At 41.8% G+C, this 17,569-nt stretch overlaps 1 protein-coding gene across 1 annotated transcript in view; it reads left to right on the top strand.

The window, feature by feature from the left end:
- Positions 1-17,569, top strand: part of LOC108801574 (spindle assembly abnormal protein 6 homolog) — a 75,105-nt gene that overhangs the window by 48,769 nt on the left and 8,767 nt on the right. The window contains exon 13 of the mRNA XM_018573464.1: positions 4,033-4,169. Coding sequence (XP_018428966.1) covers positions 4,033-4,169 — 137 coding nt within the window. The remainder of the gene's footprint in view (positions 1-4,032; positions 4,170-17,569) is intronic.

Here is a 17,569-nt window from a genome sequence, read left to right as displayed (position 1 = left end):
CTTGTCATAAGTGAGTAAAGCCAAGGGAGGTGGGCCCCCCTCTGCGTTTTTGGATACTGCTGCCGGTGGGTGAGTGTCTGCCCATAACTTCCCCCTGGTAGTCTCCTGGTCTCTGGGTCCCCCACTGTGCTGTCTGTCCCCCTGGGTCCGCCTGCTTGCTCTCCCCAGGGACCTATGCCTCCTCAGATCTCCCTCCTTCATCCAACTGCATGTTGCAGAATAAATTTTGTGCCCCGAATGGAATTGGCAGTGAGTTTACAAATTGTGGAGCTTAGCTTTTGACCATTCACGGGCGCAGAGGTATTCACAATAGTGCTGGCTCCTGTCCTTGCACTGTTGCATTTTATAGGATGTCCACATGGTAGGACCTTTTCAACGACCTTCTACTAAAGACACGGTTCGAGCGGATACTGTTAGCCGATGCCCAGAGATGTTTCGGGTGTATCCTCAACCTTCTGAAGTCAGCACTGGGTCCAACTCATCATCTGGAATACTTGGGTCGTCTCCTAAATACAAACCAGGCCCAGGTGTGTTTTCACCCAGTGAACCGAAGATCAGCCCTTGGTAAGATTCTGCATGAGGGTTCTGGGTCAGATGGTGGCCACATTTAGTTTCACACAGGCCACTTTAATAGGGCATCCTAGCTGCATGGGATGAATTGACAGGTTCTCTGGATTGTCCTACGCGTCTGTTGGTCAAGGCAAGACTTCCGCTGGCTTGGTGGAATCCAGTCCGGTTGTAGAAGGCAGGGAAGTATTTCATTTCACCGCACTGGAAGGTATAACAATGGATGCCTGCCTGTTAGGCTGGGGAGGTGTCCACAGGACCTCAAACATAGAGAGGACCTGGTCAACGAGGCAATCCAGGAAAGTTATCAGTACTGTAGCTGAGAGCAATTCTAATCTGCCTGCAGTGCTGGAGATGTGTCACTTTCAGGGGAGGCTGACAGGGTCCAGTCTAAAAAACGCCATCAACCATCAAGGATGAATCGGATGTCACGTGCTTAAAAAGAAGCAGACTTGATTATGGCCTGGGCAGGACTTGGGGGGGAGTGGGGTGGTATCTACTACACCCTGAAGTATTTGATGAGACTTGCTGCCTCTGGGGGATGCTGGGCTTTAATTTTTTTGGCTTGTTCCAGACTCTGCAACAACCTGGACTGGTTTGTCTCATGATCCCCCTGAGCCTTTGCAGTGAATGCTCTGGTGACTCTGTGGGATCAATTCTCTACTCTGATCTACTCTTTTTCCTCCCTTGAGGACCCTTCCTCATCCGCTTCACATGATTGAGGCGGAGAACATTCCAATGCTTTTTGGGGCTCCCAACTGTCCCAGTAGGGTGTGGTACACTAATGTTATTTGGCTTCTAGTGGACTCTCCATGGCTGCTTCCAGACCACCCTGATCTACTGTCTCTGGATTCGCTGTGGTTATTCTTGGTCGCTGGCTTTAATGACTTGGCTATTGAAACCCAGGCCCTGAGGGATAAGAGGTCTGTCTGAATTTGTTATTCCTAATGTTTTGCATGCTAGGATGTCCCCCTTCTTGGAATGTGCACCACCACACCTGGAGAGCTTATTTTGCTTGGTGCAAATAGCAAAAGTTTCATCCTCTGCATACTCCGTAGGACGCTGGCCTTCCTCCAGTCAAAACTGAATAGTCGTATAGCTCTGAGCACTCTCAAGGGCCAAATTTCAGCCTTGGCCATTATTTTTTAGCATTCACTGGCCTCTCAGTAAAGGCTTTTGTGCAGGCGATATCTCATTTGGCTCCCCCTTCTCGCCCTCCAACAACGCAGTAGGATCTCAATCTGGTGCTTTCATCTCTCCAGCGAGCTCCCTTTTAAATCTTGTGCACAAAGTAGTCTTCCTTGTTCCTCCATTACAACTGCTTGGAGGGTGTTCGGAGGGGGCAGCACTGTCTACTGTTTTTTGTTCTTCACAAGGATAAGGTTCTTCTTTGGCTCTTTTTTTTCTAATTCATTGTCCTCATTTCACCTTTTTATCCTGCTCTCAAACATCCTACGGAGGATTCCCTCCTCTGTTTAGATGTGGTTTAGACTGTCTGAGTTTACCTATCAGTTACAGCTCCTTTCAGGCAATCCAATTGCCTATTTCTGAAGAACTTCTCTGGGGATTCCCTGCATTTCATTTCTCGGTGGGTTTGACAGGTCATTGTGCATGCCTGTCCTGCTAAAAGTAAGTCTTTGCCTTTTCCTGTAAAGGCAAATTATACTAGATCTGTCAGTTGGCCTTTTGGCATCAAGCATCTGCTCTGCAGATTTGTAAGCCACGTGGCCTTCTGTTCAAACATTAAGACCCCGTTCACATTGAGCGATTTATCGCGCGGTAATTCCCGCGATATCGCGGCAAATGACCGCGCGATATCGAGCTCCAATGCAATCCAATGGGGCAAAGGGTCCTGCTGTCGCGGGTCGTGTGTCGCTACAGCAGGACCCTTTTTGGAGCGGATTTAGCCGCGATTCAAGCTTGCTCAATGCAAGCTTGAACGCGACATCGCGCGGCAAATCTCGCGATGTAGCGCAATATGCAAATCGCGCGACAAACGCGCGATTTGCATATCGCGCAGTTGGAACGGGGCATTACTCTGTTTTACAGGGTGGATGTAGTCAGTTTTACAGAATGAATGCTCAGGCCTCTGCTGATAATTTGGATTGTAAGGTGCTTCAGGTTGCTGTCTGAGTAGGGATTTTCCCCTTTGTTTTGTGGGCTCGTGGCAGTTGTTTGCTGTGTTGCCCACCTTTTGAGCCAAGAAAATAGGCCTTAGCAGTAAAATCAGTGTCTTGAGGTATAGTACAAGGCTCTGGGCCCTCCCCTCTGTGTCTATTGTTTGAAAAAAAAAACTAATGATTTCTGGTAGTGGGAGGGGGTTTTATGAGGGTACTCACAGCTCTGGCCAGTGTCCAATCACCTGCATATTACCCAGTCATCTCTGAATCTGCCTGTGTCCCTTACTGTACTCCGAGAACAGTAAAACAGAAAAAAATCCTGTTTATCTTTAGTCAAAAAGATGTTATGGTTGGAAAATGTTCATATTGGAGACTCTTATTTGTTTGTTACATCACTTGATAACCCACTGATGGACAAATTAATATGCAATTCAGAAGCCAGTTTGTCTAATCCAGGAGTCGGTAGGATTTTTTTTTTTTAGGTGCCAACTCCATTGGCAGCAACTAGAGAAAACCTTCAAAGTTAGGTGCCAGCTGTAAGTGTTAAGGAGTATTGGCTACCTAGCTCCTTAGACATGTTCTAGTCAGAGGACTCCAAACTTGAATTTTAGTTACTTTTTTTAACAGTTAAATGCCAGCATTCCAAGAATGTAGTTTGTACACATTATGGTACATATGTTGTGTTCTGTAATTAGGCACACCAATTAAAACTGAATAGAGAACATTTTCCATGAGCGCACATACCAATTGTATAGACTGTGCAGCTTTACTAGGCATTCTAGGACTTAAGGGTCCCTTTTTGCTAGAGATTGGTCAGGTGGGACGCCTCCATCCATCACAGGACACTGGTCACTTCTATCTAGTTGTCAATGAATGTATGTCGAATAAGTCTTTTTATTTGAGCAGTATTTGAATGGGGAGGCCTGAAATGTGTCTTTGACAAGGGCTCCTGACTACCATGTATGCAACTTTTTTTGCCAACCAAATAGACCACTTTTCATCCAGACATTGCCATACTGCACTGGTCACCCAACTTTTTTTTTCCCAGTCTGTAATCTGATTCTGAAACTTTCATGCACATTTTATTGCTAACATCTATTGGTCACAAATAAGGCAATGTTTGTTAATCCCTTCAAAGTTTGGAGATATATATATATATATATATACAACCTTCCAAGTTAGACATTGGATTTAGCTATAGCCCTGGCTATTAGTTTTAAGTGATATTTTTAAGTGATATATATTTTCAATTGAGTGATGTCTGTCTCGATTAAAAACCGTTTTTTTCTGAATGCCAAGTAAATTCAATTGATGAAAATGTGTGTCTATATATCATTGTTTTTAGTAATTTCTTGGCTTAACAAGCAGCTGAATGAAAACAAACTTGCATCCCTGCAAGGGCCACAAGCGCTGCATGAAATGCCTGGCTCATTCAAAACCTGCAGTCCAACATCAAACATTGGCACAATACACACCAATCAGGTAATTTATTTTTCTGTTGTATCGAACAATATATTTCTTAAGCTACATTTTTATTTTCTGCTGTTCCAGAGTTGTTAAGCATCCACGTATCAATCCACAGTCACATTTTTCAAGTGTAGACTCTCACTATGTTTTCTTATTGTAAATTGATTTTGTGCCTACTGTGTTCTCTCCCACTTGTATATCATTTGATTGTACTATAAAGCCTACCTTTTCAGTTTTCTGATTCATGGTACCTACACAGTAGCTTGACTTTTTAAGAAGCAAATCCCGATTTTTCTCAACTGCTCCTAAAATATGTTATGTCCAAACTGAAAGAGTAACAGAAAGTGAAACTGCAATGTGAAATGTTTCCAAAATATGTCTAGTATTAAGTTTAGTGCCTTTTTTGGGGGGATACTTAAAGGTACTCTGCCATATATTTAGATAACTATTGTTCGTACAAACAATAACACTACCAGGGTGATTTTCAGTTACCTACAAAATCCAACGTGGGCAAATCACCGCACAACTATGTGAGCATATACTATTTTCCTTTATTGGTAAGATGATCTGCTCATATCCACCGCCTGGATCCTTCTTACATGTGATTTGTAGATTCTTCTTCCCCCCAAAAGGTTTAATGGTATAACACTGTTAAAATGTTTGCTGCAACTACTACTTCACTCCTGGCAGTGTAATAATGTGTATTAACCATTGTCAGTTACTTTTGCAGGACAGTTTTTTGGGTGCTCAAAATGAAATATACTGAATATGATCATTACGTTAGCTGCATGTAATATTTTTATTGATATTTGTCCTTAAACGTCATACTTCTAATATGATATCTGTACTGCCTGTCAATTCTTCTTAGTTGTTAAAGGTTTGTCTGAGCTCTGTTACAGAAATGATTAGCAAAACTGGAATTATCTGGAGCTGTGGATATTTGTTTAGGGAAACCGCAACTTGTGTCATTTAATATATGTATATATCTATTTTCGCCTGCACCCAAGGAATATTTTCTATAAGCTCCCCAAAAGACCAAAACATACACAATCATGAGGTATTGTTTTTGTTTTTAAGCCAAAATACATATGCTTACCACCCACACCAAAGGTTCTCATGTCTGGTGAGCACTATGCTAACACTTGTTAATGGTTACCTGAGCACTGGTATTTTTTATTTTTTTTATCTATATCAAAATTCCGATTTCTCTTTCCTGCTACAGTGAAGACAGTATTGTTTACCAGAGCAAACTCTTTTTTACTTCTGTAATTGGCTCACTGCCCCACAGCCAGAATACTGCTTCGAGCTAACAGCCTTCTATATATTTGTTTCTTATTAGAACAAGACACGACTGGCAGTTCCCTTTTATATTTTAGTGCACTGGAAATGTAATGCTTTAGATATCTGCAAAGAATGTTGTAGGTCTAAGGACATGTTGGAGGTGCAGTGTTTCTTATGGTGGCCATACATTGTACGATTTTCGTTTGGAAATCGTACACAAACAGTCTTTCTGACGGCAATGTAACAGTTTATGGTGCATGACTGATTTTTGTTTTTGATATTGTGATATAAACGTTTTTCTGACCTAATGAAAACCGATGAATCAGTGGAGTTTTCGTTCATCAAAAACCTCAGCAAGAACACGGCACATGCGCAAAAGGAAATGATTTCCATAATTTCTCAGAAATTGGTTGGTTAGTATGACGAACAAGCGATTTCCAAAATTGACATTTGACCATGCTTGATGGGAAAGTCTAGGTATAATCAAACGAGGGTTCGTGCCAGAAACGGCAACTTTCGTACGAAATTCATACAATGTATGGCCACCTGAACGGTGTAATTTATCACTGAGTAGAATTTCCCATGACCTAACACACAAGTGCATTTCAATAGCCTATCTCAGTATCTGTGCTCCAAAAGCAGGTTATTCCATATCATTGCCTATAACTCTGTGGTAACTTATTGGTAAGACAGTCTTCCCTGTAACCATTACTTTTTGGCTTTTTCCTGCTTTGCCATATTGTTTGCTTGTTTTTGAAAAATTAAGTAGATGTATGAGCTGGTGTTTCCTTAATAGGTTGATATGCCAGTTCCTATAGTTGTCGTCATGTATGCGCACTGTGGAAGGGCAGCATTTGGCAACAGTGTTAAAAATAAAATTAACATGCTATTGTGAGTGCGATCTTTCAGTGGTTTCTAACTGTGACTAATTTCACATCACAAACTTTAACGCACCAATGGCCCATTTGTTTATCAACTTCAGGAAGTTTGTATGTGTAGGGGACTTGGTACACGCTTGTTACTTAAATATTATGGTTTATATAGAGTGTAAAGCACTTTTTTCTTGCTAATGCGCTACATGGTTTAATTTAAGATCTGCTAAGTATTCTAGTTATGCTAATTGGTTGCTTTAAAAGAATTCTCGTCATTAATCAGGCATCTTGATGCAAACACCAAGCAAATTAACATCTATTGGACTTGGCCTTTGCATTTGCTCTTTAAAGATCAAATACAAAATCACATTGACTAAGTGTCTTTTAATTATTGTGGGTTTTTTTAATGGTGGAATCAATGACCTCTAATCAAGGTAAAGTGTATTTTCAGTAGCTTATGCTTTTCATATAACCCTGCCTTAATTCCTCATGTGCTTTCTCTGTTTTCTGTCTGAAATTTAGGGAGGAAGCCTATTGGTGAAATAATGGATTGTGATTTTAGTCCTGGAAAAGGGGAGGCATGTTTTCTATAATAATGTAGCTGAGACTATATAAGTAATTCTGCCATGGGTTGTACCCCACTCACCCAACAGTGTAGACCTCTTTAGCATTGAAATGATGGCTACCAGAAACACATAATACCGGGCCTTCTTTGAATATACACAAATAGGGGAATAAGGAGTTACGCTGTAAACAACAAATAGTATATATCAGTCTCCAGGGATTCCGTAAACTAATTCAAAAAAATGTGTGGCATCCCCTAGACAAAGAAATCCCTTAACTGGAGCTGGTCTGATAAACAGGTAACACAATTAATATAGTTATGTATAAAAGACAATATTTAATGGTAGGAAAATTACACATAGGATCAACTATTACAAGACATCTAAAAACAAATAAAACAACATCCCCTGGATAACCCAATTGAAATGGTACGGGTGATGATCTATGAACCACCTGAGTGGCAGATGGTCACTAAAACAGGCACAAATGCTGTGTTTCAAAGATGGATACAAAGTATCAGAGCTTACTCACATCCTGTGTGGCTCAAGATGAGGGGCAGTCCTTGTAGGGTCCCATGTTTAAGCATGGATGGATTATTTCAATGGAGCATATGCTTTTGTGGTATTATAACTCCAGAAGATTCTTTTCCTTGTAAATCCAAAGGCTCTAATGAGCGTGTCTCCCCCAGCTTGTTTGAACTCACACTGATCCGCGTGATTCAAACACTTCCTGATCCGGAGAGGAATCCGGGGGTTTTCCCAGCATGTGCGGCCGCACAGCAAGATGGAACAGGGTGGAATCCCCACGGTTGATGATTCAAACACTTCCCGATCCGGAGAGGAATCCGGGGGTTTTCCCAGCATGTGCGGCCGCACAGCAAGATGGAGCAGGGTGGAATCCCCACGGTTGATGTGTCAGAAGCACACTAGACCGGAAAACTGTGTAAGATCAAGCAGCATCAGCCCACAGGCTTTTCTCGGTCTCGGTTCAAAATCCCACAGACTTCACTGCTGCTACGATGTGACAGTGTTCAGATAAACTCTGCTCCGTCCTGTCAATTGGCACAAAAGGCTATTTAGTTCACCCGACCATAGGTGAGATATACGGGTATCCCGGGAGGTCTGAACACACGCTAACCCTTTTAGGTGGACATGCTGGGAAAACCCCCGGATTCCTCTCCGGATCGGGAAGTGTTTGAATCCCGCTGATCAGTGTGAGTTCAAACAAGCTGGGGGAGACACGCTCATCAGAGCCTTTGGATTTACAAGGAAAAGAATCGTCTGGAGTTATAATACCACACAAGGATATGCTCCATTGAAATAATCCATCCATGCTTAAACATGGGACCCTACAAGGACTGCCCCTCATCTTGAGCCACACAGGATGTGAGTAAGCTCTGATACTTTGGGGTTGATTTACTAACCTTATAAACACACCACGAACATGTATACACCTCTGTAGTGTGTTCCCTCCCAGCATGATCTATGGGTGGAATCTAAACACCTTTATAGTGTGTACACACCCAGCAGGTGTGTTGTGCAAAGCCCTGCCCTGAATTGCAAGGTGATGTTGTGTAAATTAGCTCTATATTGTGTTGCTTGCGTTGATGAATGCAGGAATGTAAATGCATGAGCTAACCATTTTTGCCTAAACTATGAAGCAGCATTATATATGCATCATGTGCATGATTTTTCCATATATGGCATTAGTGTAAATATGCTTATAGAGACTTTTTGGTTGATAAATACGCTTTGCTGTGTAAAAATCACACGCACCTGGTGCATGCGTGTGTTTAGGTTAGTAAATCACCCCCTTTGTATCCATCTTTGAAACACAACATTTGTGCCTGTATTAGTGACTATCTGCCACTCAGGTGGTTCATAGATCATCACCCGTACCATTTCAATTGGGTTATCCAGAGGATGTTGTTTTATTTGTTTTTAGATGTCTTGTAATAGTTGATCCTATGTGTAATTTTCTTACCATTAAATATTGTCTTTTATACATAACTATATTAATTGTGTTACCTGTTTTATCAGACCAGCTCCAGTTAAGGGATTTCTTTGTCTAGGGGACACCCTTCTTTGAATATACCCTCACCGGCCACTTTATTAGGTACAGCTTGCTAGTACCGGGTTGGACCCACTTTTGCCTTCAGAACTGCATTAATTATTTGTGGCATAGATTCAACAAGGTGTTGGAAACATTCCTCCAGAGTTTTTGGTTAATATTGACATGATAGCATCACACAGTTGCTGCAGATTTGTCAGCTGCACATCCATGATGCCAATCTCCCGTTCCACCACATCCCAAAGGTGCTCTATTGGATTGAGATCTGGTGAATGTGGAGTCCATTGGAGTACAGTGAACTCATTGTCATGTTCAAGAAACCAGTTTTGAAATTATGTGAACTTTGTGACATGGTGCATTATCCTGCTGGAGGTAGCCATCAGAAGATGGGTACACAGTAGTCAGAAAGGGATGGACATGGTCAGCAACAATACTCAGGTAGGCGTGGCATTTAATCGATGCTCAATTGGTACTAAGGGGCCCAAAGTGTGCAAGAAAATCCACCACACCATTACACCACCAGCCTGAACCGTTGATACAAGGCAGGATGGATTTGTGCTTTCATGTTTATGCCAAATTCTGACCCTACCATCTGAATGTCGCAGCTGAAAAAGAGACTCCTCAGACCAGGCAACGTTTTCCCAATCTTCTATAGTGTTGTCCAATTTTGGTGAGCCTGTGCGATTTGTAGCCCCCGTTTCCTTTCTTAGCTGACAGGAGTGGCACCCTGTGGGGTCTTTTGCTGCTGTAGCCCATCTGCTTCAAGGTTTGATGTGTTGTGCTTTCTGCATATCTTTTGGATGTAGCGAGTGGTTATTTGAGTTACTGTTGTCTTTTTATCATCTCGACCCAGTCTGCCCATTCTCCTCTAACATCAACAAGGCATTTTCGTCCACACAACTGCCGCACACTGCATATTGTCTCTTTTTTTGGACCATTCTCTGTAAACCTTAGAGATGGTTGTGCGTGAAAATCCCAGTAGATCAGCAGTTTTTTAAATCCTCAGACCAGCCTGTCTGGCACCAACAACCATGCCACATTCAAAGTCACTTAAATCCCCTTTCTGATGCTTGGTTTGAAATTCATTAAGTCGTCTTCGCCACGTCTAGATGCCTAAATGCATTCAGTTTCTGCCATGTGATTGGCTGATTAGCAATTTGTGTTGCCAAGCAATTGAACAGGTGTACCTAATAAAGTGGCCGGTGAGTGTATATTTTTTTACTTGATACGTTTTTTTAATTATTGGCTGTAAAATGCTATATCTTTGTGCTAATTCTGTGTGCTACTGACCTCCATTTAAAGCATTTTCTGGCTTAAATGGTACATAAAACAAAACATACTAGGAAGAAAAATAGGCTACTTTTGTATATAAATGTTCTCAGAAATGTTTGGCTAAAAACAGGTTTTAAAAGATAAAAAAAAGTAGGCCTATGTTGATTTATAGCAAACATATTGATCCTCAAATTATGTGTGTTTTTAAAACTGTTAAAACCTTCTATACCCAAAATTATATAGTGGAACACATTTAAAAACATTTATAGCTCAACAATTTTGTATTAACCTAGATTAGTGGTCAAATGTGACCTTGCCCTTTTAAGACTTTCCCCCAGCAGCCCAGATAAAGTATTATTATCAACCCTGACCTCAGGCAGTTGATGAGCCAACCTTAATAGGGACCTTACAGCCTGAGACAGGAGTAACATGTCTGCTTTGACAAGGAGAGAATACAGGTGATAACAGTCTTATCTCTGGTACATGGACAGAAGAAAACACACGCACACACACTATATTGCCAAAAGTATTGGGACGCCTGCCTTTACACACACATGAACTTTTATGGCATCCCAGTCTTAGCCCGTAGGGTTCAATATTGAGATGGCCCACCCTTTGCAACTATAACAGCTTCAACTCTTCCGGAAAGGCTGTCCACAAGGTTTAGGAGTGTGTCTATGGGAATGTTTGACCATTCTTCCAGAAGCACATTTGTGAGGTCAGGTACCGATGTTGGACGAGAAGGCCTGGCTCACAGTCTCCACTCTAATTCATCCCAAAGGTGTTTCATCAGGTTCAGGTCAGGACTCTCTGCAAGCCAGTCAAGTTCCTCCACCCCAAACATGCTCATCCATGACTTTATGGACCTTGCTTTGTGCACTGGTGCCCAGTCATGTTGGAACAGGAAGGGACCATCTCCAAACTGGTACCACAAAGTTTGGAGCATGAAATTGTCCAAAGTGTCTTGGTATGCTGATACCTTGAGAGTTCCCTTCACGGGAACTAAGGGGCCAAGTACAACCCCTGAAAAAATAGCCCCACACCATAATCCCCCCCTCCACCAAATTTTACACTTGGCACAATGCAGTCAGGCAAGTACCGTTCTCCTGGCAACCGCCAAACCCAGAAACGTTCATCGATGCGCAGACAGAGAAGCGTGATTTGTCACTTCAGAGAACACGTCTCCACTTCTCTAGAGTCCAGTGGCGGTGTGCTTTGCACCACTGCATCCGACACTTTGCATTGCACTCGGTGCTGTAAGGCTTGGATGCAGCTGCTCGGCCATGGAAACCCATTCCATGAAGCTCTCTACGCACTGTTGTTGTGCCAATTTGAAGGCACACACGAAGTTTGGGGGTCTGTAGCTATTGACTCTGCAGACAGTTGGCGACTTTTGCCCACTGTGCACTTCAGCATGCGCTGACCCTGCTCTGTCATTTTACCATGCCTACCTCTTAGTGGCTGAGTTGCTGTTCCCAGTTGCTTCCACTTTGTTATAATACCACTAACAAGTGACCTTGGAATATTTAGTAGCAAGGAAATTTCACAGATGGACTTATTGCACAGGTATCAACCTATCACGGTACCACGCTTTAATTCACTGAGCTCCTGAGAGCTACCCATTCCTTCACAAATGTTTGTAGAAGCAGTCTGCATGCCTAGGTGCTTGATTTTATACACCTGTGGCCATGGAGGTGATTGGAAATTTACTTACAAAATTGATCAAAAAAAAGGTGTTGCTTCACATCCATTTCTTCTTTCATCTTATGCACTGTAGTAACTTCTGCAAAAAACAGCAATAGTCGCCTATCATAGCAGGGTCCCACCTTCTTTGGTAGCGTTCTTCCATAGTTCCAATATCTTGATGAAATATCTCACCTTGCTCATCACTTGCGTTGCCCAGTTTCTGCGGAAAGAAGTCTAGGTGGGAATGCAGGAAGTGGATCTTCAATGACAATCTCCATCCTAAATTCTTGTAATTTTTTTTAAAAGATTTTCAACTAAAAGCTGAAGATTTCCATGCTGCAAGTTCTTTTCGAAGAAAGTCCTATTTCAAAATGTTTATCATCCAACAGTTTCCTGATCTGAGTCATCACTAACATTAGGATTAATAAACTGTACACACCACACATCAAGACTACATTTGAATTCAGATCAACAAAAACTGTAAAACACATTTTCATCCATGTTACTGAAACATTGTTGGCCAGTGCTATTTTTGATATACAGTACAAGATCTTAACACGTTTTTGGTAAATTCTGTAATTCCTTTAACCACCTGCTGTCAGTCCGTTGTAATTAAACGGCCGGACAGTGGCTTCTTGAATGCTAGGCGGCGGGCATAAGCAGGAAATCAGCCTGGAATGTAAACAGCCAACGATGGCTGTTTACATACAAGCGTTCAGGCGTCTGTATCGCCCTATCGCTTGTAATGTGCGTGCGGGTGTGCGCCCCCCCTCCATTGCAGCCGCTGCTGGCGATCCCGAGCTCCACTGTGCCCGGTGCAAGCACAGACCAGCACAGCCGCTCGGCGGCCGGAGATCGAACAGATCTCAGTACAGGAGCTCCGTTTGATCTCCTCTTCGGAATGCAGGCAGTGATGTGTATTGCATCACTTCCGCATTCCTCTGTCACTCTCTGGTACAGAAAACGGAGATAAGCAGGTGTTTGCTTCAACAGCTTCTCTGGGGGTCCCTAGGTGACATTAGGGGTCTTAAAGACCCCTGATATCTCCATATGGACCTGACACTGAAAATTGGCTATCACAAAGGGGGCTCGTTAGTCCCCTATGTGAAGGCAATAAAGCTAAGTGGGGGAAAAAAAGGTTTAAAATAATTAGTTAAAAAAATATTAAAAGTCACATTATAAAGGTAATAAAAAAAAAATGTAAGTCCCCTGCCCCCCACATACACATACAAACATGCGTCAAGTGCAGAAACGACTATTGCATTAATTACGCCGCACATGTTACATATCGCCACAAACGTCGCAGTGAGAGCAATAATTTTAGGGCCATCAATCACCGATAACACTAAACTGATGAGCGGTAAAAGCTTTTTGCCGGTTTGCGGGCGCATGCAATTTTGAAGCTTGACATGTTTTGGTGTCTATTTACCCAATGTGACCGTCTTATATTTTACCAAAAATGTGGGTAATAATTGTTTTATAACCTAACGGAGGGAAAACTGTTTTGTTTTTTTTGAAATTTCCCGTACTTTTTTCATTGTATAGTAAAAAATAAAACCCGTAGTGGTGATTAAATACCACCAAAAGAAAGCTCCTATCTTTCCCCCAAAAAAATGGTATAAAATTAATTTCAGTACAGCGTTGCATGACAGAATAAATGTCAGTCAAAGTACCGCAGCGCTGAATACTGAAAAATGGCCTAGATAGGAAGGAGGTATAAACACCTGGTCAGCAAGTGGTTAAACAAATCCAGAAAAAGCAATACTTGTTTTCAAACATCTCCCAAGTGCACAGTACTAACGTATTGTTAAGTTTCTGAGGTGTGCAACAGATGGTGGTAAACTAAATTTTGCTAATAATATGTAGGGGGGAAATCTTAAGATAATAGACAGGTGTTGTGCAGCGAAACATGTATCCCTTAGGTTCTATGAAAAATAAGATCATGAAGCGCTTTGCTGTGAAGTGTGATGGTGGAAACGTGGGTTGAACTACTGTATAAATGGTTTATCATCTTCTCTTCAGGACCATCTGTTGCATTTCTGTTAGAAAATACAATAACAGTAGAAGTCTGCATAGCACTCTGTATTTTACCTGTTCGGTGTAATTTTGGAATGTAATGATTTTTTTCCCCCTAAATGCATGAATGTGTTGGATTACATGCCTGGTAAGTAAATATCTTAGCTGTATATTACAAAAAAAAAGAATAAAAAAACTGAAATCTGTAATAAACGTAACTAGGTACATTTGTATCTTTAAAGGGTAAAATAATTTTTTTGCCAGGTATATATTGAATGTATTTTGCATGTCTTGAACATTGATCTTTCTTTGTAGATGTAGGATCAATTTAAAGGTTTAAAAAAGTAAAAGTATCAGAATTTCCCTTTTTGCCTAATGACAGGTAGAGTAGGGTGCCTGCTGTGCTTTCTTTTTTTTTTTTTCTATCTGGGGAAAACTACATTTTGTTACACCTATTGTCCTTTTGGACTTGGAATATGATTTAGAGCCCTAGGTGAGCACCCTGGATTGTCGCAATCCAAAGTGTGTGACCTTCTGTCTGTCAGTGCAGATTATAAATGAGGTACTAGGTTTTTAGTGACTGAAGTGGGCAAGGGTTCAAACTGAAATTGCATACACTATATACAACTTTCACCAGATTAAAAAGATCTATTGGTTAGGCAAATATATAGAATCAATAAAATAATGGAAACTGTTGATTGTGAATTAATAGTATGTGTTTGGTATAAAAGAGACACTTTAAATCTTAAAATAATATCTCTAGACGGGTGTTAAAAATAAATAAATGCGGCACTTACCTACTTGCCGTTGTAAATAAACAGTTCCTCCAGCGGGGCACCACATAAATGAACAGCTTTTTTTTCAGCGAGCAGAGCATACAGATACTTGTAAACCACCACTAACAGCTGTTGCTTACAAGCGGTCGGGCAGCCAACCGTGTGCACTCTCCCGCCGATCTTCTGCTGAGGGCCACCAAGCTGGTCCCGGGCCCGCAAAGGGGCTAGCCGGTGAAGAGGGGGCGGTGCTGCGAGAGGAGAAGTTGCTATACGCACGTACAAACTTAAATACGCGCCGGGTGCTACCGCCCAGGTGACAAAGAGCTTTTTTTTCAGCTTTTTTTCAGCTTAAAAAAATATATATATATATTCACACAAAATTCAACTAGGATATAGTCTCAATGAGGCACTGAAGCTGTTTTCAAGGCACATATCTATTTGATAGCAATGTAGAGTTGTTTTTCTGATATCTTGTACCCCCATTTTTTTCCCACCATTCATTTTTTTGTGAGAAGTCACTAAGTTATATGTACACAGACTATGTAAAACTATGTAAAACAATTCCGTAATTGGGCAGTACACTGGGCAGAGAATTATGGGAGAAGAAAGCTGTTAAATTGATTATGTTAATGTGTTGGAAATTATGTATGTTGGAGAAATAGTTGATTTGTATTTATTTAGACTAATGATCAATTTCAGTGAGGTTAGATCACTATAGGTTAAACCTTCCAACTCTACTAGAGATGGGCAAAACGGCCCATCTGCATGAGCGCTCCTCAACGGATCGCTCACTGAAAAGATCCGGATCTTTTAAATGGCTCATGGTTCAATAAACGGCTCTTTTTACTATAGTACCCTGTTTCCCCGAAAATAAGACCTACCCCGAAAATAAGACCTAGTTGTGACCATTCCCAGGGCCGGTGGTGGCATAAGGGGAACTTGAAGAGAGAGAGGCAGGAGAGAATCAGCGGTGCAAACGAAGCCAGCACTAGAGGAAGCGAGGTGGCACCGGAGGGAGCAGAGCCGCATAAGCCGATGCCTCCTCTATAGCGCCGTCTCCTGACGCAGGCGGAGTGATACCAAATGCACTCCGCCTGTGAGGAATCGATAGTGAAAGCGCGCTTCGCTCCTTCTGGCCAGCTATTGGTTAGCAAATTGCTCTTGGAAAGGTACGGCACCCCTGATTGCCTGACCACCATATTTGTGTACATGAATACATGTAGACTGTTCTACATGAATAAGTGTGGATTGTTGTACATTAAAAAAAATAATAAGTCCTACCCCAAAAATAAGACCTAGTGCGTTTTTATGAGCCAAAAAAATATAAGACAGTGTCTTATTTTCGGGGAAACAAGGTATTACCAACAATGTATCGTATTTGTGTATCACTCGGCTGTAGATCCTCCAATCATCTCTGAATTGGTGCTGACACTGTCCTTCCTTCCGGGGGAGGGGCTTCTTATGTTCCCCATGGTCCCTGTGTGTGTTTTACAGTAGTCACCGCTCCAAGCTCGCTCCTGTGATGGACTACAATCTCAATACAAATGAATAAACTAAACATGAGATTGTACACGAGTCTCTTGTATTTAGTTTATATTTGCTTATCCCGGAGTTCAGCTTTAGACAATTACTAAGATCCACAACTGTAGAAGTATTTTTACTGGGGTATCCCTGTAAACGAGAAAATGTTTACACAACTATCTGTACAGTAGGAAGAAAGATAGTCATAAATGTTTTTCTTCAGTTTTTAGAGGTTTTTTCCCCCAACATTCAACAACATGTTATTATTTCTCTCCTTGCTTTTCAGATTCCACCATGGTTGATGAACTCACAGTGCTAAAATATAATGGTAACTACATTGACATTGTTACAATAGAATAAGTTATAATTTATTTATTTATAGCAAAACTCTCTCCTGATTGGATGGATGGCACCCCAGTCTAGCTCTCAGCCAGTCACTGACCAGGGTAGGACTGGGAACTTTTGGCCTGGGGGGCAAATTCAGCATACTAGCCCTTTCATGGTAGGGATGGATTTCTGTGAACCAGGAGAGTATTATTATAATTATTATTGTTGTTATTATTAAGGATTTATATTGCCAACAATTTGTGCAGCGCTTTACAAAATGGGGGGAGACAGGACAGTTACAATACAACTTCAGTACAATAGGGTTAGGGGCCCTGCTCGTGAGAGTTTACAATCTAGAAGGAGGGGCAAGTGATACAAAAGGTAATAATTGTGTAGATTAAGTTAGTGGATGAAGTAAAAGAAAAGTTATGTTGAGGCAGGATAGGCTTCCCTGAAAAGATGAGATTTCAAGGATCGCCTGAGGGTGGACAAAGTAGGAGAAAGGGAACAGATTGGGGTAGGGAGTTCCAGAAGATAGGAGACACTCTGGAGAAGTCCTGGAGGAAGTGAGAGAGCTAGATAGCAGGAGGTCTTGAGAGGAGTGGAGGGGACGGTGTAGGTGATATTTGAGATGAGGTTGGTGTTGTAGCTGGGGGAAGAGTTGTAGATGGATTTGTATGTAGTTGTTCAGGGCCGGCCTTAGGCCTTTAGGCGCCCTGTGCGAGAAAGCTTTACAGCGCCCCTCAGTGACCACACCCCTCAGTGGCCACACCCTTTAGTGGCCACACCCCCAGTAACCACACCCATTTATTACCCATATTTTTGGTAAAATATAAAAAGTGGGGTCACGTCGGGTAAATAGACACCAAACATGTCATGCTTTAAAATTGCGCGCACCCGCAAAATCGCAAAAAATTACCATGCCCAATATTGACCATAGGTGACGCTTTAAAAGCTTTTACCGCTCATCAGTTTAGTGTTATCAGTGATTGATAGCCCTACAATTATTGCTCTCATTCCGACGTTCGCG

The sequence above is a fragment of the Nanorana parkeri genome, unplaced genomic scaffold (assembly GCF_000935625.1).
Source record: "Nanorana parkeri isolate BGI_ZX_2015 unplaced genomic scaffold, ASM93562v1 scaffold2389, whole genome shotgun sequence".
NCBI lineage: Eukaryota > Metazoa > Chordata > Amphibia > Anura > Dicroglossidae > Nanorana > Nanorana parkeri.
The sequence above is the reverse complement of the archived record's forward strand: the minus strand, read 5'-3'. Positions and strand labels throughout refer to the sequence as shown.